The 23,486-nt window shown below is 43.9% G+C and overlaps 1 protein-coding gene across 1 annotated transcript; it reads right to left on the reverse strand.

The window, feature by feature from the left end:
• Positions 1-1,696: 1,696 nt before the first annotated feature.
• LOC140119998 (uncharacterized) lies at positions 1,697-7,910 on the reverse strand. Its single transcript, XM_072139419.1, has 4 exons — positions 7,898-7,910; positions 6,993-7,712; positions 3,053-6,494; positions 1,697-1,739 (listed from the first exon to the last, which is right to left on the reverse strand). Exons 1-4 carry the CDS (start codon positions 7,908-7,910, stop codon positions 1,697-1,699), a joined length of 4,218 nt encoding a protein of 1,405 aa, XP_071995520.1.
• Between the last annotated feature and the right edge of the window lie 15,576 nt (positions 7,911-23,486).

Here is a 23,486-nt window from a genome sequence, read left to right on the forward strand (position 1 = left end):
AGTTGTAGTGGTTTCTGCAAAAGTTGTTGTTGTCTCAGGAGTAGTAGTTGTTGTCTCAGGAGTAGTAGTGATTGGCTCAGGAGTAGTTGTAGTGGTTTCTGCGACAGTTGTTGTTGTCTCAGGAGTAGTAGTTGTTGTCTCAGTAGTTGTAGTGGTTGGCTCAGGAGTAGTTGTAGTGGTTTCTGCGACAGTTGTTGTTGTCTCAGGAGTAGTAGTTGTTGTCTCAGGAGTTGTAGTGGTTGGTTTAGGAGTAGTTGTAGTGGTTTCTGGGAGAGTGGTGGTTGCCTCAGGAGTAGTTATAGTGGTTTCTTTGAGAGTTGTGGTTATCTCATGAGTAGTAGTTGTTGTCTCAGGAGTAGTAGTGATTGGCTCCGGAGTAGTTGTAGTGGTTTCTTGGAGAGTTGTTGTTGTCTCAGGAGTAGTAGTTGTTGTCTCAGGAGTAGTAGTTGTTGTCTCAGGAGTTGTAGTGGTTGGCTCAGGAGTAGTTGTAGTGGTTTCTGGGAGAGTGTTGGATGTCTCAGGAGTAGTTGTAGTGGTTTCTTGGAGAGTTGTGGTTGTCTTCGGAGTAGTTGTAGTGGTTTCTTGGAGAGTTGTGGTTATCTCAGCAGTAGTAGTTGTTGTCTCAGGAGTTGTAGTGGTTTGTTCAGGAGTAGTTGTAGTGGTTTCTGCGACAGTTGTTGTTGTCTCAGGAGTAGTAGTTGTTCTCTCAGGAGTTGTAGTGTTTGGCTCAGGAGTAGTTGTAGTGGTTTCTTGGAGAGTTGTTGTTGTCTCAGGAGTAGTAGTTGTTGTCTCAGGAGTAGTAGTTGTTGTCTCAGGAGTTGTAGTGGTTTGCTCAGGAGTAGTTGTAGTGGTTTCTGGAACAGTTGTTGTTGTCTCAGGAGTAGCAGTTGTTGTCTCAGGAGTAGTAGTTGTTGTCTCAGGAGTAGTCGTTTTTGTCTCAGGAGTTGTAGTGGTTGGCTCAGGAGTAGTTGTAGTGGTTTCTGGGAGAGTTGTGGTTGTCTCAGTGGTAATTTTTGTTGTCTCAGGAGTTGTCGTGGTTTCTTGGAGAGTTGTGGTTGCTTTAGGAGTAGTTGTCATGGTTTCTGGGAGAGTTGTGGTTGTCACAGCTGTAGTAATTGTTGTCTCAGGAGTAGTAGTGGTTTCTGGGAGAGTGGTGGTTGTCTCAGGAGTAGTGGTTTCTGGGAGAGTTGTGGTTGTCTCAGGAGTAGTTGAAGTGTTTTCTTGGAGAGTTGTGGTTATCTCAGGAGTAGTAGTTGTTGTCTCAGGAGTTGTAGTGGTTGGCTCAGGAGTAGTTGTAGTGGTTTGTGGGAGAGTTGTTGTTGTCTCAGGAGTAGTAGTTGTCTCAGGAGTAGTAGTGGTTAGCTCAGAAGTAGTTGTAGTGGTTTCTGGGAGAGTTGTGGTTGTCTCAGGAGTAGTAGCTGTTGTCTCAGGAGTAGTAGTTGTTGTCTCAGGAGTAGTAGTTGTTGTCTCAGGAGTTGTAGTGGTTGGCTCAGGAGTAGTTGTCGTGGTTTCTGAAGGAGTTGTTCTCGTCTCTGGAGTAGTAGTTGTTGTCTCAGGATTTGTAGTGGTTGGCTCAGGAGTAGATGTAGTGGTTTTTGGGAGAGTTGTGGTTGTCTCAGGCGTAGTTTTTGTTGTCTCAGGAGTAGTCATGGTTTCTTGCAGATTTGTGGTTGTTTCAGGAGTAGTAGTTGTTGTCTCAGGCGTTGTAGTGGTTGGCTCCAGAGTAGTTGTCGTGGTTTCTGGGAGAGTTGTGTTTGTCAGAGGTGTAGTAATTGTTGTCTCAGGAGTAGTAGTGGTTTCTGGGAGAGTGGTGGTTGTCTCAGGTGTAGTAGTGGTTTCTGGGAGAGTTGTGGTTGTCTTAGGAGTAGTTGTAATGGTTTCTTTGGTAGTTGTGGTTATCTCAGGAGTTGTAGTTCTTGTCTCAGGAGTAGTAGTGATTGGCTCAGGGGTAGTTGTAGTGGTTTCTGGGAGAGTGGTGGATGTCTCAGGAGTAGTTGTAGTGGGTTCTTGGAGAGTTGTGGTTATCTCAGGAGTAGTAGTTGTTGTCTCAGGAGTTGTCGTGGTTGTCTTAGGAGTAGTAGTGGTTTCTTGGAGAGTTGTGTTTGTCTCAGGAGTAGTTGTAATGGTTTTTGTGGTAGTTGTGGTTATTTCAGGAATAGTAGTTGATATCTCAGGAGTAGTAGTGTTTAGCTCAGGAGTAATTGTAGTGGTTTCTTGGAGAAATGTGGTTGTCTCAGGCGTAGTTGTAATGGTTTCTGTTGTAGTTGTGGTTATCTCAAGAGAAGTAGTTGTTGTCTCAGGAGTAGTAGATGTTGTCTCAGGAGTAGTAGTGTTCGGCTCAGGAGTAGTTGTAGTGGTTTCTGGGAGAGTGGTGGATGTCTCAGGAGTAGTTGTAGTGGTTTCTTGGAGAGTTGTGGTTGTCTCAGGTGTAGAAGTAATGGTTTCTTTGGGAGTTGTCGTTATCTCAGGAGTAGTAGTTTTTGTCTCAGGAGTAGTAGTGATTGGCCCAGGAGTAGTTGTAGTGGTTTCTGGGAGATTGGTGGTTGTCTCAGGAGTAGTTGTAATGGTTTCTTTGGTAGTTGTGGTTATCTCAGCAGTAGGAGTTGTTGTCTCAGGAGTAGTAGTGATTGGCTCAGGAGTAGTTGTAGTGGTTTCTGGGAGACTGGTGGTTGTCTCAGGAGTAGTTGTAATGGTTTCTTTGGTAGTTGTGGTTATCTCAGGAGTAGTAGTTTTTGTCTCAGGAGTAGTAGTGATTGGCTCAGGAGTAGTTGTAGTGGTTTCTGGGAGACTGGTGGTTGTCTCAGGAGTAGTTGTAATGGTTTCTTTGGTAGTTGTGGTTATCTCAGCAGTATGAGTTGTTGTCTCAGCAGTAGTAGTTGTTGTCTCAGGAGTAGTAGTTGTTGTCTCAGGAGTAGTAGTTTTTGTCTCAGGAGTAGTTGTAGTGGTTTCTGGGAGATTGGTGGTTGTCTCAGGAGTAGTTGTAATGGTTTCTTTGGTAGTTGTGGTTATCTCAGCAGTAGGAGTTGTTGTCTCAGGAGTTGTAGTGATTGGCTCAGGAGTAGCAGTAGTGGTTTCCTGGGGAGTTGTGGTTGTCTCAGGAGTAGTAGTTGTTGTCTCAGGAGTTGTAGTGGTTGGCTCAGGAGTAGTTGTACTGGTTTCTGGGAGAGTTGTGGTTGTCACAGCAGTAGTAGTTGTTATCTCGGGAGTAGTAGTGGTATCTGGGAGTGTGGTGGTTGGCTTAGGAGTAGTTGCAGTGGTTTCTTGGAGAGTTGTGTTTTTCTCAGGAGTAGTTGTAATGGTTTCTTTGGGAGTTGTGGCTATCTCAGGAGTAGTAGTTGTTGTCTCAGGAGTAGTAGTGGTTTCTTGGAGAGTTGTGGTTGTCTCAGGAGTAGTTGTAGTGGGGTCTGGGAGAGTGGTGGTTGTCTCAGGAGTAGAAGTGGTTTCTTGGAGAGTTGTGTTTGTCTCAGGAGTAGTTGTAACGGTTTCTTTGGGAGTTGTGGCTATCTCATGAGTAGTAGTTGTTGTCTCAGGAGTAGTAGTGATTGCCTCAGGAGTAGTTGTATTTATTTCTAGGAGAGTGGTGGTTGTCTCAGGAGTAGTTGTAGTGGTTTCTTGGAGAGTTGTGGTTGTCTCAGGAGTAGTTGTAGTGGGGTCTGGGAGAGTTGTGGTGGTCTCAGGAGTAGTTTTTGTTGTCTCAGGCGTAGTAGTGGTTTCTTGGAGAGTTGTGGTTGCCTCAGGTGTAGTTGTAGTGGTTTCTTTGGTAGTTTTGGCTACCTCAGGAGTAGTAGTTGTTGTCTCAGGAGTAGTAGTGATTGGCTCAGGAGTAGTTGTAGTGGTTTCTTTTATAATTGTGGTTGTCTCAGGAGCAGTTGTAGTGATTTCATGGGTAGTAGTGGTTTTCTCCATGATAGAAGTGGTGGTCTCTAGAGTAGTTGTGATTGTCTCAGAAGTAGCAGCTGTAGTGGTTTCTTGAGTAGTTGTGGATAGGTCATTTCTGGTTGTTGTGCTATTATTGATTGTCTCAGGAGTAGTTGTAGTGGTTCCTTGGGTAGTAGTGGTTTTCTCAGGAATATAAGTGGTTGTCTCTAGCCTAGTTGTTGTTGTCTCAGGAGTAGTAGTGGCTGTCTCAGGAGTAGTGTCAGTGTTTTCTTGTGTAGATGTGGTTGTCTCTTGGGAAGTAATGGTTGTCTTAGGCGTAAACGTGCTTTCAGTTGTAGTTGTGACACTTTCTTTAATAGTAGTGGTTGTCCTTGGAGCAGTTGTAGTGGTTTCTTTGGTAGTGATGGTTGTCCCAGGAGCAGTTGTGGTGGTTTCTTGAGTAGTTGAGGTTGTCTCAGGCATAGTGGTGGTTCTCTGATTAGTAGTGGTGGTTGTCTCAATTGGTGTAGTTGTAGTGGTGTCTTTAGTAGTTGTGGTTATCTCAGGGGTAATTTTGGTAGTTCCTTGTGTAGATGTGATTGTCTCTTGGATAGCAGTGGTTGTCATGGGAGAAGGGCTGCTGTCATGGCTGGTTGCGTTATTTTCTTTAGTAGTGGTGGTTGTCTCAGGAGTAGTTGTGGTGGTTGCTTGGGTAATTGTGGTTGCCTCAGGGATAGAAGTGGTTGTGGAAGAAGCTGTGGATAGTTTACTGATTGTTGTGGTAGTAGGGGTTGAGGCAGTTGTAGTAGATGCTGATGTAGTTGTGGTTGGTGTAATGGTAGTTGTGGTAGTAGGAGTTGTGGTAGTTGTGGTTGGTGCTGTGGTATTTGGTGTTGTGGTAGTTGTGAATTGTATTGTGGTAGTAAGGGTTGTTGTAGTAGGTGTTGTGGTAGGTAATGTGGTAGTAGTAGTTGTGATTGGTGATGTAGCAGAAGTGGTTGTGGTAGTAGGTGCTGTGGTTGGTGTTGTGGTAGTATTGAGTATGGTAGTAGGTATTGTGGTAGTTGTAATAGGTGATGTGGTAGTTGTGGTTGGCATTGTGGTAGTTGTGGTTGGTAATGTGGTAGTTGTAGTTGTGGTAGTAGGTGTTGTGGTAGTTATGGTTGATGATGTGGTAGTAGTGGTTGTGGTAGTAGGTGTGGTGGTAGTTGTGGTTGGTGTTGCTGTACTAGTGGTTGTGGTAGGTGCTGTGATAGTTGTTGTTGGTGTTGTGGCAGTAGTTGTTGTGGTTGGTGTTGTTGTAGTAGTGGTTGTGGTAGGTGCTGTGGTTGTTGTGGTAGGTGCTGTGGTTGTTGTGGTTGTGGTAGTAGGTGATGTGGTAGTTGTGGTTGAAGTTGTGACAGTAGTTGTGGTTGGTGTTGTGGTAGTAGGTGTTGTGGTAGTTGTGGTTGTGATAGTAGGTGTTGTGGTGGTTGTGGTTGGTGTTGTGGTTGTGATAGTAGGTGTTGTGGTGGTTGTGGTTGGTGTTGTGGTGGTTGTGGTTGGTGTTGTGGTAGTAGTGGTTGGTGTTGTGGTAGTGGTGCTTGGTGTTGTGGTAGTAGTGCTTGGTGTTGTGGTTGGTGTTGTAGTAGTTGTGGTTGGTGTTGTGGCAGTAGTTGTTGTGGTAGTTGTGGTTGGTGTTGTGGTAGTAGTGGTTGTGGTAGTAGGTGTTGTGGTGGTTGTGGTAGTTGGTGTTGTGGTAGTAGTGGTTGGTGTTGTGGTAGTTGTGGTTGGTGTTGTGGTAGTTGTGGTTGGTGTTGTGGTAGTTGTGGTTGGTGTTGTGGTAGTTGTGGTTGTTGTTGTGGTTATGGTAGTAGGTGTTGTGGTGGTTGTGGTTGGTGTTGTGGTAGTAGTGGTTGGTGTTGTGGTAGTAGTGGTTGGTGTTGTGGTAGTAGTGGTTGGTGTTGTGGTAGTAGTGGTTGGTGTGGTGGTAGTTGTGGTTGGTGTTGTTGTGGTTGGTGTTGTGGTAGTAGTGGTTGGTGTTGTGGTAGTAGTGGTTGGTGTTGTGGTAGTAGTGGTTGGTGTTGTGGTGGTTGTGGTTGGTGTTGTGCTAGTTGTGGTTGGTGTGGTGGTAGTTGTGGTTGGTGTGGTGGTAGTTGTGGTTGGTGTGGTGGTAGTTGTGGTTGGTGTGGTGGTAGTTGTGGTTGGTGTGGTGGTGGTTGTGGTTGGTGTTGAGGTTGTGGTAGTAGGTTTTGTGGTGGTGGTGGTTGTGGTTGGTGTTGTGGTAGTAGGTGTTGTGGTGGTTGTGGTTGGTGTTGTGGTAGTTGTGGTTGTGGTAGTAGGTTTTGTGGTGGTGGTGGTTGTGGTTGGTGTTGTGGTTGTGGTAGTAGGTGTTGCGGTGGTTGTGGTTGGTGTTGTGGTAGTTGTGGTTGGTGTTGTGGTTGGTGTTGTTGTAGTTGTGGTTGGTGTTGTGGTAGTTGCTTTTGTGGTGGTGGTTGGTGTTGTGGTTGTGGTAGTAGGTGTTGTGGTGGTGGTGGTTGGTGTTGTAGTAGTTGTGGTTGGTGTTGTGGTGGTTGTGGTTGGCTTAGTGGTTGTTGTGGTAGTTGAGGTAGTTGTGGTGGTTGTAGTTGTCATTGTTGGAGGATTTGGGGCCACATCTGAAATAAAACAAAAATATTTTTAATGTGAGGGATTCAGTCTTCAGCTCTTCCCCTGATACTACGCGATTATGACCAACTTTCTAAATATGGATCCCTGTATTTAGTTTCACCATTAACTTCTAAGATATTTTGATTCCTATAAAACAGTTTCAGGACTTTTATTTTCTCCTAAGGGAAACTTGATCTTTACTGAGTGAAAAGTCCCCAGACTCCGAACATCATGTTACACCACAGAGGGTGTAGTTAGGAGAGGTCCAGAGCCTGAAGTGAAGGGTCTCCACTGCTATGGAAGCCAAGCTTCTCGGGTGACATCTGCTACCTCTAGTCTCCCCACCTTCTGCCGTAATAAGCTGATGGTTATCATGGATTGTGACCCTGACATCTACACTGATCAGGCATTGCTCAAACTCCACCTAGAAAGAGTCAAGGGCTTTGAGTTTGACACTTGTGCTTTACATGTTCCCCCATTTGGGTCCAGGTGTGTAGAGCTCTTACCTGTGCAGTAGACCTCATACTTGAGCATTCCTGAAAACTTGTAGACGTAGTATCCTCTGGGACAGGCCTTCACTGGAAGTTTACTGGCGCCTATTGTCCCGCTTAAGGAATTGCTGATGAGTTGCACCTGCTGGATCCCATCACCAATCTTTGGATGATCTTCTCCAAGGGAAAATGGTTCCAGGGAGCCACATTTGAGCTTCCCCACAGCTCCGACCTTCAGCATGTAATTAGGGGTAGCAGTACTTTTTCCAATATAGCGGAACCATCCAAAGTTGTATCTGTCTGTGTTGAATCTGCCGTTGGAGTTAATGGAGAACAATCTGCTCTCCCCATCCAGCAGATTATACCAGTCACAGGGATCAGCACATTCAAAGCCGTTATCAGTTTTCAGACAGTCCTGGTCACTGGTGCAGGACCTTCCACCACATTTGTTGGCGACATTGATACAGAGGTAGATCCCGTTGCGGTTGATGCAGTTTTCCGCCGGGGAACACTTGTGGATTCCTAAGGCGCACTCATCAATGTCCGTACATGCCTTCTTCTGTATGTCCCAGGTGTAGCCATCAGGACAGCACTTGTAGCTATCACAGTAGACCATGCGCAGGCAGTTCATCCCATTTCCTGTGTAACCCGGGTTACAGCTGCAGATGACATAGTCAGTCCGGGCATCACACTTGGCAGTGACTGTAGAATTACAGAAGTTGCAGCTTTTGGCATCTGTTTAAAAGAAAGAATCATATGTATAATATCCATCTTCTATCTAGAAGTGTGAGAGGCGGGGGAAAGGGTCAAAAGAAGGCTCAGGAGAAAAGAAGGAACTCAACAACCAAGTAACAAACTAGTGAGACACCCTATAGTCAAGAAAACAAATAACGACCTAGGCAGACAAGGAACCTACCTACAGACCAGCCACATCACAAGATATTCAACCAGGCTGCTAAAAAACCAGCCAACCTTCAAGCCAGCCAATAAAGCTACCAACAGACCAGCCAGTCTATCATTCAGTCAAACCTACAGCCTACAATCAGACCCACCACTCTTCTGTGCAGCCAAATAACCTACCAACTGACCAGCTAAACTTCTGTACAGTCAAATAACCTACCAACAGACCCAACACTCTTCTGTACAGTCAAATAATCTACTAACAGACCAGACAGTCTTCTGTACAGTCACATAACCTACCAACAGACCAACTAAACTTCTGTACAGTCAAATAACCTACTAACAGACCAGCCAGTCTTCTGTACAGTCAAATAACCTACCAACTGACCAGCCAGTCTTCTGTACCGTCAAATAACCTACTAACAGACCAGCCAGTCTTCTGTACAGTCAAATAACCTACTAACAGACCAGCCAGTCTTCTGTACAGTCAAATAACCTACCAACTGACCAGCCTGTCTTCTGTACCGTCAAATAACCTAATAACAGACCCACCACTCTTCTGGACAGTCAAATAACCTACCAACAGACCCACCAGTGTTCTGTACAGTCAAATAACCTGCCAACTGACCAGCCCATCTTCTGTACAGTCAAATAACCTACCAACAGACCAGCCAGTCTTCTGTACAGTCAAATAACCTTCTAACAGACCAGCCAGTTTTCTGTAAAGTCAAATAACCTACTAACAGACCAGCCAGTCTTCTGTACAGTCAAATAACCTACCAACAGACCAGCCAGTCTTCTGTACAGTAAAATAACCTACCAACTGACCAGTCAGTCTTCTGTACAGTAAAATCACCTACCAACTGACCAGCCAGTCTTCTGTACAGTCAAATAACCTACCAACTGACCAGCCTGTCTTCTGTACAGTAAAATAACCTACCAACTGACCGGCCTGTCTTCTGTACGGTCAAATAACCTACCAACTGACCAGCCAGTCTTCTATACAGTCAAATAACCTACCAACAGACCAGCCAGTCTTCTGTACAGTCAAATAACCTACCAACTGACCAGATCGTCTTCTGTACCGTCAAATAGCCTAACAACAGACCCACCACTCTTCTGGACAGTCAAATAACCTACCAACAGAACAGACAGTGTTCTGTATAGTCAAATAACCTACCAACAGACCCACCAGTGTTCTGTACAGTCAAATAACCTGCCAACTGACCAGCCCATCTTCTGTACAGTCAAATAACCTACCAACAGACCCACCAGTCTTCTGTACAGTCAAATAAACTACTAACAGACCAGCCAGTTTTCTGTACAGTCAAATAACCTACCAAGAGACCAGCCAGTCTTCTGTACAGTAAAATAACATACCAAAAGACCAGCCAGTCTTCTGTACAGTAAAATAACCTACCAACAGACCAGCCAGTCTTCTATACAGTCAAATAACCTACCAACAGACCAGACAGTTTTCTGTACAGTCAAATAACCTTCGAACAGACCAGCCAGTCTTCTATACAGTCAAATAACCTACCAACAGACCAGACAGTTTTCTGTACAGTCAAATAACCTTCGAACAGACCAGCCATTCTTCTGTACAGTCAAGTAACCTACCAACATACCAGCCAGTCTTCTGTACAGTCAAATAACCTACCAACAGACCAGCCAGTCTTCTGTACAATCAAACATCCTTCCAACAGACCCACCAGTCTTCTGTACAGTCAAATAACCTACTAACAGACCAGCCAGTCTTCTGTACAGTCAAATAACCTACTAACAGAGCAGCCAGTCTTCTTTACAGTCAAATAACCTACCAACAGACCAGCCAGTCTTCTTTACAGTCAAATAACCTACCAACTGACCAGCCAGTCTTCTGTACAGTCAAATAACCTACCAACTGACCAGCCTGTCACCAGTACAGCCAAATAACCTACCAACAGACCAGCCAGTCTTCTATACAGTCAGATAACCTACCAACAGACCAGACAGTTTTCTGTACAGTCAAATAACCTTCGAACAGACCAGCCAGTCTTCTTTACAGTCAAATAACCTACCAACAGACCAGCCAGTCTTCTTTACAGTCAAATAACCTACCAACTGACCAGCCAGTCTTCTGTACAGTCAAATAACCTACCAACAGACCAGCCAGTCTTCTTTACAGTCAAATAACCTACCAACTGACCAGCCTGTCTTCTGTACAGTCAAATAACCTACCAACTGACCAGTTTTCTGTACAGTCAAATAACCTACCAACTGACCAGCCAGACTTCTGTACAGTCAAATAACCTACTTACAGACCAGCCAGTCTTCTGTACAGTCAAGTATCCTATCAACAGACCAGCCAGTGATCTGTACAACCAAAAACCTACCAACAGACCCACCAGTCTTCTGTATAGTCAAATAACCTACCAACGGACCAACTAATCTTCTTTACAGTCAAATAACCTACCAACAGACCAGCCAGTGCTCTGTACAGCCAAATAACCTTCCAACAGACGAGTCAGTCTTCTGTACAGTCAAATAACCTACCAACAGACCAGCCAGTCTTCCGTACAGTCAAATAACCTCTTAACAGAACAGCCTGACTTTCGTACGGTCAAATAACCTACCAACAGACCAGCCAGTCTTCTGTACAATCAAATATCCTTCCAACAGACCCACCAGTCTTCTGTACAGTCAAATAACCTACTAACAGACCAGCCAGACTTCTGTACAGTCAAATAACCTACCAACAGACCAGCCAGTCTTCTTTACAGTCAAATAACCTACCAACAGACCAGCCAGTCTTCTTTACAGTCAAATAACCTACCAACTGACCAGCCAGTCTTCTGTACAATCAAATAGCCTTCCAACAGACCCACCAGTCTTCTGTATAGTCAAATAACCTACTAACAGACCAGCCAGTCTTCTGTACAGTCAAATAACCTACCAACAGACCAGCCAGTCTTCTATACAGTCAAATAACCTACCAACAGACCAGCCAGTTTTCTGTACAGTCAAAAAACCTACTAACAGACCAGCCAGTCTTCTGTACAGTCAAATAACCTACTAACAGAGCAGCCAGTCTTCTTTACAGTCAAATAACCTACCAACAGACCAGTCAGTCTTCTTTACAGTAAAATAACCTACCAACTGACCAGCCAGTCTTCTGTACAGTCAAATAACCTACCAACTGACCAGCCTGTCACCTGTACAGCCAAATAACCTACCAAAAGACCAGCCAGTCTTCTATACAGTCAAATAACCTACCAACAGACCAGACCGTTTTCTGTACAGTCAAATAACCTTCGAACAGACCAGCCAGTCTTCTTTACAGTCAACTAACCTACCATCTGACCAGCCAGTCTTCTTTACAGTCAAATAACCTACCAACTGACCAGCCAGTCATCTGTACAGTCAAATAACCTACCAACAGACCAGCCAGTCTTCTTTACAGTCAAATAACCTACCAACTGACCAGCCTGTCTTCTGTACAGTCAAATAACCTACCAACTGACCAGTTTTCTGTACAGTCAAATAACCTACCAACTGACCAGCCAGACTTCTGTACAGTCAAATAACCTACTTACAGACCAGCCAGTCTTCTGTACAGTTAAGTAACCTATCAACAGACCAGCCAGTGATCTGTACAACCAAAAACCTACCAACAGACCCACCAGTCTTATGTATAGTCAAATAACCTACCAACAGACCAACTAATCTTCTTTACAGTCAAATAACCTGCCAACAGACCAGCCAGTGCTCTGTACAGCCAAATAACCTTCCAACAGACCAGCCAGTCTTCTGTACAGTCAAATAACCTACCAACTGACCAGCCTGTCACCTGTACAGCCAAATAACCTACTAACAGACCAGCCAGTCTTCTCTACAGTCAAATAACCTACCAACAGACCAGCCAGTCTTCTATACAGTCAAATAACCTACCAACAGACCAGACAGTTTTCTGTACAGTCAAATAACCTTCGAACAGACCAGCCAGTCTTTGTTACGGTCAAATAACCTACCAGCAGACCAGCCAGTTTTCCGTACAGTCAAATAACCTACCAACAGACCAGCCAGTCTTCTTTACAGTCAAATAACCTACCAACAGACCCACCACTCTTCTGTATAGTCAAATAACCTACCAACAGAACAGACAGTCTTCTGTACAGTCAAATAACCTACCAACTGACCAGCCAGTCTTCTGTACAGTCAAATAACCTACCAACAGACCCACCACTCTTCTGTATAGTCAAATAACCTACCAACAGAACAGACAGTCTTCTGTATAGTCAAATAACCTACCAACAGATCCACCAGTGTTCTGTACAGTCAAATAACCTGCCAACTGACCAGCCTATCTTCTGTACAGTCAAATAACCTATCAACAGAACAGACAGTCTTCTGTATAGTCAAATAACCTACTAACAGACCCACCAGTCTTCTGTACAGTCAAATAACCTACCAACAGAACAGACAGTCTTCTGTATAGTCAAATAACCTACCAACAGACCCACCAGTCTTCTGTACAGTCAAATAACCTTCCAACAGACCAGCCAGTTTTCTGTACAGTCAAATAACCTACTAACAGACCAGCCAGTCTTCTTTACAGTCAAATAACCTACCAACAGACCAGCCAGTCTTCTGTACAGTCAAATAACCTACCAACTGACCAGCCTGTCACCTGTACAGCCAAATAACCTACCAACAGACCAGCCAGTCTTCTATACAGTCAAATAACCTTCGAACAGACCAGACAGTTTTCTGTACAGTCAAATAACCTTCGAACAGACCAGCCAGTCTTCTTTATAGTCAAATAACCTACCAACTGACCAGCCAGTCTTCTTTACAGTCAAATAACCTACCAACTGACCAGCCAGTCTTCTGTACAGTCAAATAACCTACCAACTGACCAGCCTGTCACCTGTACAGCCAAATAACCTACCAACAGACCAGCCAGTCTTCTATACAGTCAAATAACCTTCGAACAGACCAGACAGTTTTCTGTACAGTCAAATAACCTTCGAACAGACCAGCCAGTCTTCTTTACAGTCAAATAACCTACCAACAGACCAGCCAGTCTTCTGTACAGTCAAATAACCTACCAACAGACCCACCACTCTTCTGTATAGTCAAATAACCTACCAACAGAACAGACAGTCTTCTGTATAGTCAAATAACCTACCAACAGACCCACCAGTGTTCTGTACAGTCAAATAACCTGCCAACTGACCAGCCCATCTTCTGTACAGTCAAATAACCTACCAACAGAACAGACAGTCTTCTGTATAGTCAAATAACCTACCAACAGACCCAGCAGTCTTCTGTACAGTCAAATAACCTACCAACAGACCAGCCAGTTTTCTGTACAGTCAAATAACCTACTAACAGACCAGCCAGTCTTCTTTACAGTCAAATAACCTACCAACAGACCCACCACTCTTCTTTATAGTCAAATAACCTACCAACTGACCAGCCAGTCTTGTTTACAGTCAAATAACCTACCAACTGACCAGCCAGTCTTCTGTACAGTCAAATAACCTACCAACTGACCAGCCTGTCACCTGTACAGCCAAATAACCTACCAACAGACCAGCCAGTCTTCTATGCAGTCAAATAACCTACTAACAGACCAGCCAGTCTTCTATACAGTCAAATAACCTACCAACAGACCAGACAGTTTTCTGTACAGTCAAATAACCTTTGATCAGACCAGCCAGTCTTCTTTACAGTCAAATAACCTACCAACAGACCAGCCAGTCTTCTTTACAGTCAAATAACCTACCAACTGACCAGCCTGTCTTCTGTACAGTCAAATAACCTACCAACTGACCAGTTTTCTGTACAGTCAAATAACCTACCAACTGACCAGCCAGTCTTCTGTACAGTCAAGTAACCTATCAACAGACCAGCCAGTGATCTGTACAACCAAAAACCTACCAACAGACTCACCAGTCTTCTGTATAGTCAAATAACCTACCAACAGACCAACTAATCTTTTTTACAGTCAAATAACCTACCAACAGACCAGCCAGTGCTCTGTACAGCCAAATAACCTTCCAACAGACCAGCCAGTCTTCCGTACAGTCAAATAACCTACCAAAAGACCAGCCAGTCTTCTGTACAATCAAATATCCTTCCAATAGACCCACCAGTCTTCTGTAAAGTCAAATAACCTACTAACAGACCAGCCAGTCTTCTGTACAGTCAAATAACCTACCAACAGACCAGCCAGTCTTCTATACAGTCAAATAACCTACTAACAGACCAGACAGTTTTCTGTATAGTCAAGTAACCTACCAACTGACCAGCCAGTCTTTGGTACGGTCAAATAACCTACCAACAGACCAGCCAGTCTTCTTTACAGTCAAATAACCTACCAACTGACCAGCCAGTCTTCTGTACAGTCAAATAACCTACCAACAGACCAGCCTGTCACCTGTACAGCCAAATAACCTACCAACTGACCAGCCTGTCACCTGTACAGCCAAATAATCTACCAACAGACCAGCCAGTCTTCTATACAGTCAAATAACCTACCAACAGACCAGACAGTTTTCTGTACAGTCAAATAACCTTTGAACAGACCAGCCAGTCTTCTGTACAGTCAAATAACCTACCAACAGACCAGCCAGTCTTCTTTACAGTCAAATAACCTACCAACTGACCAGCCTGTCTTCTGTACAGTCAAATAACCTACCAACTGACCAGTTTTCTGTACAGTCAAATAACCTACCAACTAACCAGCCAGACTTCTGTACATTCAAATAACCTACTTACAGACCAGCCAGTCTTCTGTACAGTCAAGTAACCTATCAACAGACCAGCCAGTGATCTGTACAACCAAAAACCTGCCAACAGACCCACCAGTCTTCTGTATAGTCAAATACCCTACCAACAGACCAAATAATCTTCTTTACAGTCAAATAACCTACCAACAGACCAGCCAGTGCTCTGTACAGCCAAATAACCTTCCAACAGACCAGCCAGTCTTCTGTACAGTCAAACAACCTACCAACAGACCAGCCAGTCTTCCGTACAGTCAAATAACCTACCAACAGACCAGCCAGTCTTCTGTATAATCAAATATCCTTCCAAAAGACCAGCCAGTCTTCTGTACAGTCAAATAACCTACCAACAGACCAGCCAGTCTTCTGTACAGTCAAATAACCTACCAACAGACCAGCCAGTCTTCTGTACAGTCAAATAACCTACCAACAGACCAGCCAGTCTTCCATTCAGTCAAATAACCTACCAACAGACCAGACAGTTTTCTGTACAGTCAAATAACATTCGAACAGACCAGACAGTCTTTGGTACGGTCAAATAACCTACCAACAGACCAGCCAGTTTTCTGTACAGTCAAATAACCTACCAACAGACCAGCCAGTCTTCTTTACAGTCAAATAACCTACCAACAGACCAGCCAGTCTTCTTTACAGTCAAATAACCTACCAACAGACCAGACAGTTTTCTGTACAGTCAAATAACCTTCGAACAGACCAGCCAGTCTTCTTTACAGTCAAATAACCTACCAACAGACCAGCCAGTCTTCTTTACAGTCAAATAACCTACCAACTGACCAGCCAGTCTTCTGTACAGTCAAATAACCTACCAACTGACCAGCCTGTCACCTGTACAGCCAAATAACCTACCAACAGACCAGCCAGTCTTCTATACAGTCAAATAACCTACCAACAGACCAGACAGTTTTCTGTACAGTCAAATAACCTTCGAACAGACCAGCCAGTCTTCTTTACAGTCAAATAACCTACCAACAGACCAGCCAGTCTTCTTTACAGTCAAATAACCTACCAACTGACCAGCCAGTCTTCTGTACAGTCAAATAACCTACCAACAGACCAGCCTGTCACCTGTACAGCCAAATAACCTACCAACAGACCAGCCAGTCTTCTATACAGTCAAATAACCTACCAACAGACCAGACAGTTTTCTGTACAGTCAAATAACCTTTGAACAGACCAGCCAGTCTTCTGTACAGTCAAATAACCTACCAACAGACCAGCCAGTCTTCTTTACAGTCAAATAACCTACCAACTGACCAGCCTGTCTTCTGTACAGTCAAATAACCTACCAACTGACCAGTTTTCTGTACAGTCAAATAACCTACCAACTAACCAGCCAGACTTCTGTACATTCAAATAACCTACTTACAGACCAGCCAGTCTTCTGTACAGTCAAGTAACCTATCAACAGACCAGCCAGTGATCTGTACAACCAAAAACCTACCAACAGACCCACCAGTCTTCTGTATAGTCAAATAACCTACCAACGGACCAACTAATCTTCTTTACAGTCAAATAACCTACCAACAGACCAGCCAGTGCTCTGTACAGCCAAATAACCTTCCAACAGACCAGCCAGTCTTCTGTACAGTCAAATAACCTACCAACAGACCAGCCAGTCTTCCGTACAGTCAAATAACCTACCAACAGACCAGCCAGTCTTCTGTATAATCAAATATCCTTCCAACAGACCCACCAGTCTTCTGTAAAGTCAAATAACCTACTAACAGACCAGCCAGTCTTCTGTACAGTCAAATAACCTACCAACAGACCAGCCAGTCTTCTATTCAGTCAAATAACCTACCAACAGACCAGACAGTTTTCTGTACAGTCAAATAACATTCGAACAGACCAGCCAGTCTTTGGTACGGTCAAATAACCTACCAACAGACCAGCCAGTTTTCTGTACAGTCAAATAACCTACCAACAGACCAGCCTGTCACCTGTACAGCCAAATAACCTACCAACAGACCAGCCAGTCTTCTATACAGTCAAATAACCTACCAACAGACCAGACAGTTTTCTGTACAGTCAAATAACCTTCGAACAGACCAGCCAGTCTTCTTTACAGTCAAATAACCTACCAACAGACCAGCCAGTCTTCTTTACAGTCAAATAACCTACCAACTGACCAGCCAGTCTTCTGTACAGTCAAATAACCTACCAACAGACCAGCCTGTCACCTTTACAGCCAAATAACCTACCAACTGACCAGCCTGTCACCTGTACAGCCAAATAACCTACCAACAGACCAGCCAGTCTTCTATACAGTCAAATAACCTACCAACAGACCAGACAGTTTTCTGTACAGTCAAATAACCTTTGAACAGACCAGCCAGTCTTCTGTACAGTCAAATAACCTACCAACAGACCAGCCAGTCTTCTTTACAGTCAAATAACCTACCAACTGACCAGCCTGTCTTCTGTACAGTCAAATAACCTACCAACTGACCAGTTTTCTGTACAGTCAAATAACCTACCAACTAACCAGCCAGACTTCTGTACATACAAATAACCTACTTACAGACCAGCCAGTCTTCTGTACAGTCAAGTAACCTATCAACAGACCAGCCAGTCTTCTGTATAGTCAAATACCCTACCAACAGACCAAATAATCTTCTTTACAGTCAAATAACCTACCAACAGACCAGCCAGTGCTCTGTACAGCCAAATAACCTTCCAAAAGACCAGCCAGTCTTCTGTACAGTCAAATAACCTACCAACAGACCAGCCAGTCTTCCGTACAGTCAAATAACCTACCAACAGACCAGCCAGTCTTCTGTATAATCAAATATCCTTCCAACAGACCCACCAGTCTTCTGTAAAGTCAAATAACCTACTAACAGACCAGCCAGTCTTCTGTACAGTCAAATAACCTACCAACAGACCAGCCAGTCTTCTGTACAGTCAAATAACCTACCAACAGACCAGCCAGTCTTCTATACAGTCAAATAACCTACCAACAGACCAGACAGTTTTCTGTACAGTCAAATAACCTTCGAACAGACCAGCCAGTCTTCTGTACAGTCAAATAACCTACCAACAGACCAGCCAGTCTTCTGTACAGTCAAATAACCTACCAACAGACCAGCCAGTCTTCTTTACAGTCAAATAACCTACCAACTGACCAGCCAGTCTTCTGTACAGTCAAATAACCTACCAACTGACCAGCCTGTCACCTGTACAGCCAAATAACCTACCAACAGACCAGCCAGTCTTCTATACAGTCAAATAACCTACCAACAGACCAGACAGTTTTCTGTACAGTCAAATAACCTTCGAACAGACCAGCCAGTCTTCTGTACAGTCAAATAACCTACCAACAGACCAGCCAGTCTTCTTTACAGTCAAATAACCTTCCAACTGACCAGCCAGTCTTCTGTACAGTCAAATAACCTACCAACAGACCAGCCTGTCACCTGTACAGCCAAATAACCTACCAACAGACCAGCCAGTCTTCTTTACAGTCAAATAACCTACCAACAGACCCACCACTCTTCTGTATAGTCAAATAACCTACCAACAGAACAGACAGTCTTCTGTACAGTCAAATAACCTACCAACTGACCAGCCAGTCTTCTGTACAGTCAAATAACCTACCAACAGACCCACCACTCTTCTGTATAGTCAAATAACCTACCAACAGAACAGACAGTCTTCTGTATAGTCAAATAACCTACCAACAGACCAGACAGTTTTCTGTACAGTCAAATAACCTTCGAACAGACCAGCCAGTCTTCTTTACAGTCAAATAACCTACCAACAGACCAGCCAGTCTTCTTTACAGTCAAATAACCTACCAACTGACCAGCCAGTCTTCTGTACAGTCAAATAACCTACCAACAGACCAGCCTGTCACCTGTACAGCCAAATAACCTACCAACAGACCAGCCAGTCTTCTATACAGTCAAATAACCTACCAACAGACCAGACAGTTTTCTGTACAGTCAAATAACCTTTGAACAGACCAGCCAGTCTTCTGTACAGTCAAATAACCTACCAACAGACCAGCCAGTCTTCTTTACAGTCAAATAACCTACCAACTGACCAGCCTGTCTTCTGTACAGTCAAATAACCTACCAACTGACCAGTTTTCTGTACAGTCAAATAACCTACCAACTAACCAGCCAGACTTCTGTACATTCAAATAACCTACTTACAGACCAGCCAGTCTTCTGTACAGTCAAGTAACCTATCAACAGACCAGCCAGTGATCTGTACAACCAAAAACCTACCAACAGACCCACCAGTCTTCTGTATAGTCAAATAACCTACCAACGGACCAACTAATCTTCTTTACAGTCAAATAACCTACCAACAGACCAGCCAGTGCTCTGTACAGCCAAATAACCTTCCAACAGACCAGCCAGTCTTCTGTACAGTCAAATAACCTACCAACAGACCAGCCAGTCTTCCGTACAGTCAAATAACCTACCAACAGACCAGCCAGTCTTCTGTATAATCAAATATCCTTCCAACAGACCCACCAGTCTTCTGTAAAGTCAAATAACCTACTAACAGACCAGCCAGTCTTCTGTACAGTCAAATAACCTACCAACAGACCAGCCAGTCTTCTATTCAGTCAAATAACCTACCAACAGACCAGACAGTTTTCTGTACAGTCAAATAACATTCGAACAGACCAGCCAGTCTTTGGTACGGTCAAATAACCTACCAACAGACCAGCCAGTTTTCTGTACAGTCAAATAACCTACCAACAGACCAGCCTGTCACCTGTACAGCCAAATAACCTACCAACAGACCAGCCAGTCTTCTATACAGTCAAATAACCTACCAACAGACCAGACAGTTTTCTGTACAGTCAAATAACCTTCGAACAGACCAGCCAGTCTTCTTTACAGTCAAATAACCTACCAACAGACCAGCCAGTCTTCTTTACAGTCAAATAACCTACCAACTGACCAGCCAGTCTTCTGTACAGTCAAATAACCTACCAACAGACCAGCCTGTCACCTTTACAGCCAAATAACCTACCAACTGACCAGCCTGTCACCTGTACAGCCAAATAACCTACCAACAGACCAGCCAGTCTTCTATACAGTCAAATAACCTACCAACAGACCAGACAGTTTTCTGTACAGTCAAATAACCTTTGAACAGACCAGCCAGTCTTCTGTACAGTCAAATAACCTACCAACAGACCAGCCAGTCTTCTTTACAGTCAAATAACCTACCAACTGACCAGCCTGTCTTCTGTACAGTCAAATAACCTACCAACTGACCAGTTTTCTGTACAGTCAAATAACCTACCAACTAACCAGCCAGACTTCTGTACATACAAATAACCTACTTACAGACCAGCCAGTCTTCTGTACAGTCAAGTAACCTATCAACAGACCAGCCAGTCTTCTGTATAGTCAAATACCCTACCAACAGACCAAATAATCTTCTTTACAGTCAAATAACCTACCAACAGACCAGCCAGTGCTCTGTACAGCCAAATAACCTTCCAAAAGACCAGCCAGTCTTCTGTACAGTCAAATAACCTACCAACAGACCAGCCAGTCTTCCGTACAGTCAAATAACCTACCAACAGACCAGCCAGTCTTCTGTATAATCAAATATCCTTCCAACAGACCCACCAGTCTTCTGTAAAGTCAAATAACCTACTAACAGACCAGCCAGTCTTCTGTACAGTCAAATAACCTACCAACAGACCAGCCAGTCTTCTGTACAGTCAAATAACCTACCAACAGACCAGCCAGTCTTCTATACAGTCAAATAACCTACCAACAGACCAGACAGTTTTCTGTACAGTCAAATAACCTTCGAACAGACCAGCCAGTCTTCTGTACAGTCAAATAACCTACCAACAGACCAGCCAGTCTTCTGTACAGTCAAATAACCTACCAACAGACCAGCCAGTCTTCTTTACAGTCAAATAACCTACCAACTGACCAGCCAGTCTTCTGTACAGTCAAATAACCTACCAACTGACCAGCCTGTCACCTGTACAGCCAAATAACCTACCAACAGACCAGCCAGTCTTCTATACAGTCAAATAACCTACCAACAGACCAGACAGTTTTCTGTACAGTCAAATAACCTTCGAACAGACCAGCCAGTCTTCTGTACAGTCAAATAACCTACCAACAGACCAGCCAGTCTTCTTTACAGTCAAATAACCTTCCAACTGACCAGCCAGTCTTCTGTACAGTCAAATAACCTACCAACAGACCAGCCTGTCACCTGTACAGCCAAATAACCTACCAACAGACCAGCCAGTCTTCTTTACAGTCAAATAACCTACCAACAGACCCACCACTCTTCTGTATAGTCAAATAACCTACCAACAGAACAGACAGTCTTCTGTACAGTCAAATAACCTACCAACTGACCAGCCAGTCTTCTGTACAGTCAAATAACCTACCAACAGACCCACCACTCTTCTGTATAGTCAAATAACCTACCAACAGAACAGACAGTCTTCTGTATAGTCAAATAACCTACCAACAGATCCCCCAGTGTTCTGTACAGTCAAATAACCTGCCAACTGACCAGCCCATCTTCTGTACAGTCAAATAACCTATCAACAGAACAGACAGTCTTCTGTATAGTCAAATAACCTACTAACAGACCCACCAGTCTTCTGTACAGTCAAATAACCTACCAACAGAACAGACAGTCTTCTGTATAGTCAAATAACCTACCAACAGACCCACCAGTCTTCTGTACAGTCAAATAACCTTCTAACAGACCAGCCAGTTTTCTGTACAGTCAAATAACCTACTAACAGACCAGCCAGTCTTCTTTACAGTCAAATAACCTACCAACAGACCAGCCAGTCTTCTGTACAGTCAAATAACCTACCAACTGACCAGCCTGTCACCTGTACAGCCAAATAACCTACCAACAGACCAGCCAGTCTTCTATACAGTCAAATAACCTTCGAACAGACCAGACAGTTTTCTGTACAGTCAAATAACCTTCGAACAGACCAGCCAGTCTTCTTTATAGTCAAATAACCTACCAACTGACCAGCCAGTCTTCTTTACAGTCAAATAACCTACCAACTGACCAGCCAGTCTTCTGTACAGTCAAATAACCTACCAACTGACCAGCCTGTCACCTGTACAGCCAAATAACCTACCAACAGACCAGCCAGTCTTCTATACAGTCAAATAACCTTCGAACAGACCAGACAGTTTTCTGTACAGTCAAATAACCTTCTAACAGACCAGCCAGTCTTCTTTACAGTCAAATAACCTACCAACAGACCAGCCAGTCTTCTGTACAGTCAAATAACCTACCAACAGACCCACCACTCTTCTGTATAGTCAAATAACCTACCAACAGAACAGACAGTCTTCTGTATAGTCAAATAACCTACCAACAGACCCACCAGTGTTCTGTACAGTCAAATAACCTGCCAACTGACCAGCCCATCTTCTGTACAGTCAAATAACCTACCAACAGAACAGACAGTCTTCTGTATAGTCAAATAACCTACCAACAGACCCAGCAGTCTTCTGTACAGTCAAATAACCTACCAACAGACCAGCCAGTTTTCTGTACAGTCAAATAACCTACTAACAGACCAGCCAGTCTTCTTTACAGTCAAATAACCTACCAACAGACCCACCACTCTTCTTTATAGTCAAATAACCTACCAACTGACCAGCCAGTCTTCTTTACAGTCAAATAACCTACCAACTGACCAGCCAGTCTTCTGTACAGTCAAATAACCTACCAACTGACCAGCCTGTCACCTGTACAGCCAAATAACCTACCAACAGACCAGCCAGTCTTCTATGCAGTCAAATAACCTACTAACAGACCAGCCAGTCTTCTATACAGTCAAATAACCTACCAACAGACCAGACAGTTTTCTGTACAGTCAAATAACCTTTGATCAGACCAGCCAGTCTTCTTTACAGTCAAATAACCTACCAACAGACCAGCCAGTCTTCTTTACAGTCAAATAACCTACCAACTGACCAGCCTGTCTTCTGTACAGTCAAATAACCTACCAACTGACCAGTTTTCTGTACAGTCAAATAACCTACCAACTGACCAGCCAGTCTTCTGTACAGTCAAGTAACCTATCAACAGACCAGCCAGTGATCTGTACAACCAAAAACCTACCAACAGACTCACCAGTCTTCTGTATAGTCAAATAACCTACCAACAGACCAACTAATCTTTTTTACAGTCAAATAACCTACCAACAGACCAGCCAGTGCTCTGTACAGCCAAATAACCTTCCAACAGACCAGCCAGTCTTCCGTACAGTCAAATAACCTACCAACTGACCAGCCAGTCTTCTGTACAGTCAAATAACCTACCAACTGACCAGCCTGTCACCTGTACAGCCAAATAACCTACCAACAGACCAGCCAGTCTTCTATGCAGTCAAATAACCTACTAACAGACCAGCCAGTCTTCTATACAGTCAAATAACCTACCAACAGACCAGACAGTTTTCTGTACAGTCAAATAACCTTTGATCAGACCAGCCAGTCTTCTTTACAGTCAAATAACCTACCAACAGACCAGCCAGTCTTCTTTACAGTCAAATAACCTACCAACTGACCAGCCTGTCTTCTGTACAGTCAAATAACCTACCAACTGACCAGTTTTCTGTACAGTCAAATAACCTACCAACTGACCAGCCAGTCTTCTGTACAGTCAAGTAACCTATCAACAGACCAGCCAGTGATCTGTACAACCAAAAACCTACCAACAGACTCACCAGTCTTCTGTATAGTCAAATAACCTACCAACAGACCAACTAATCTTTTTTACAGTCAAATAACCTACCAACAGACCAGCCAGTGCTCTGTACAGCCAAATAACC

The sequence above is a fragment of the Engystomops pustulosus genome, chromosome 2 (assembly GCF_040894005.1).
Source record: "Engystomops pustulosus chromosome 2, aEngPut4.maternal, whole genome shotgun sequence".
Lineage (NCBI taxonomy): Eukaryota > Metazoa > Chordata > Amphibia > Anura > Leptodactylidae > Engystomops > Engystomops pustulosus.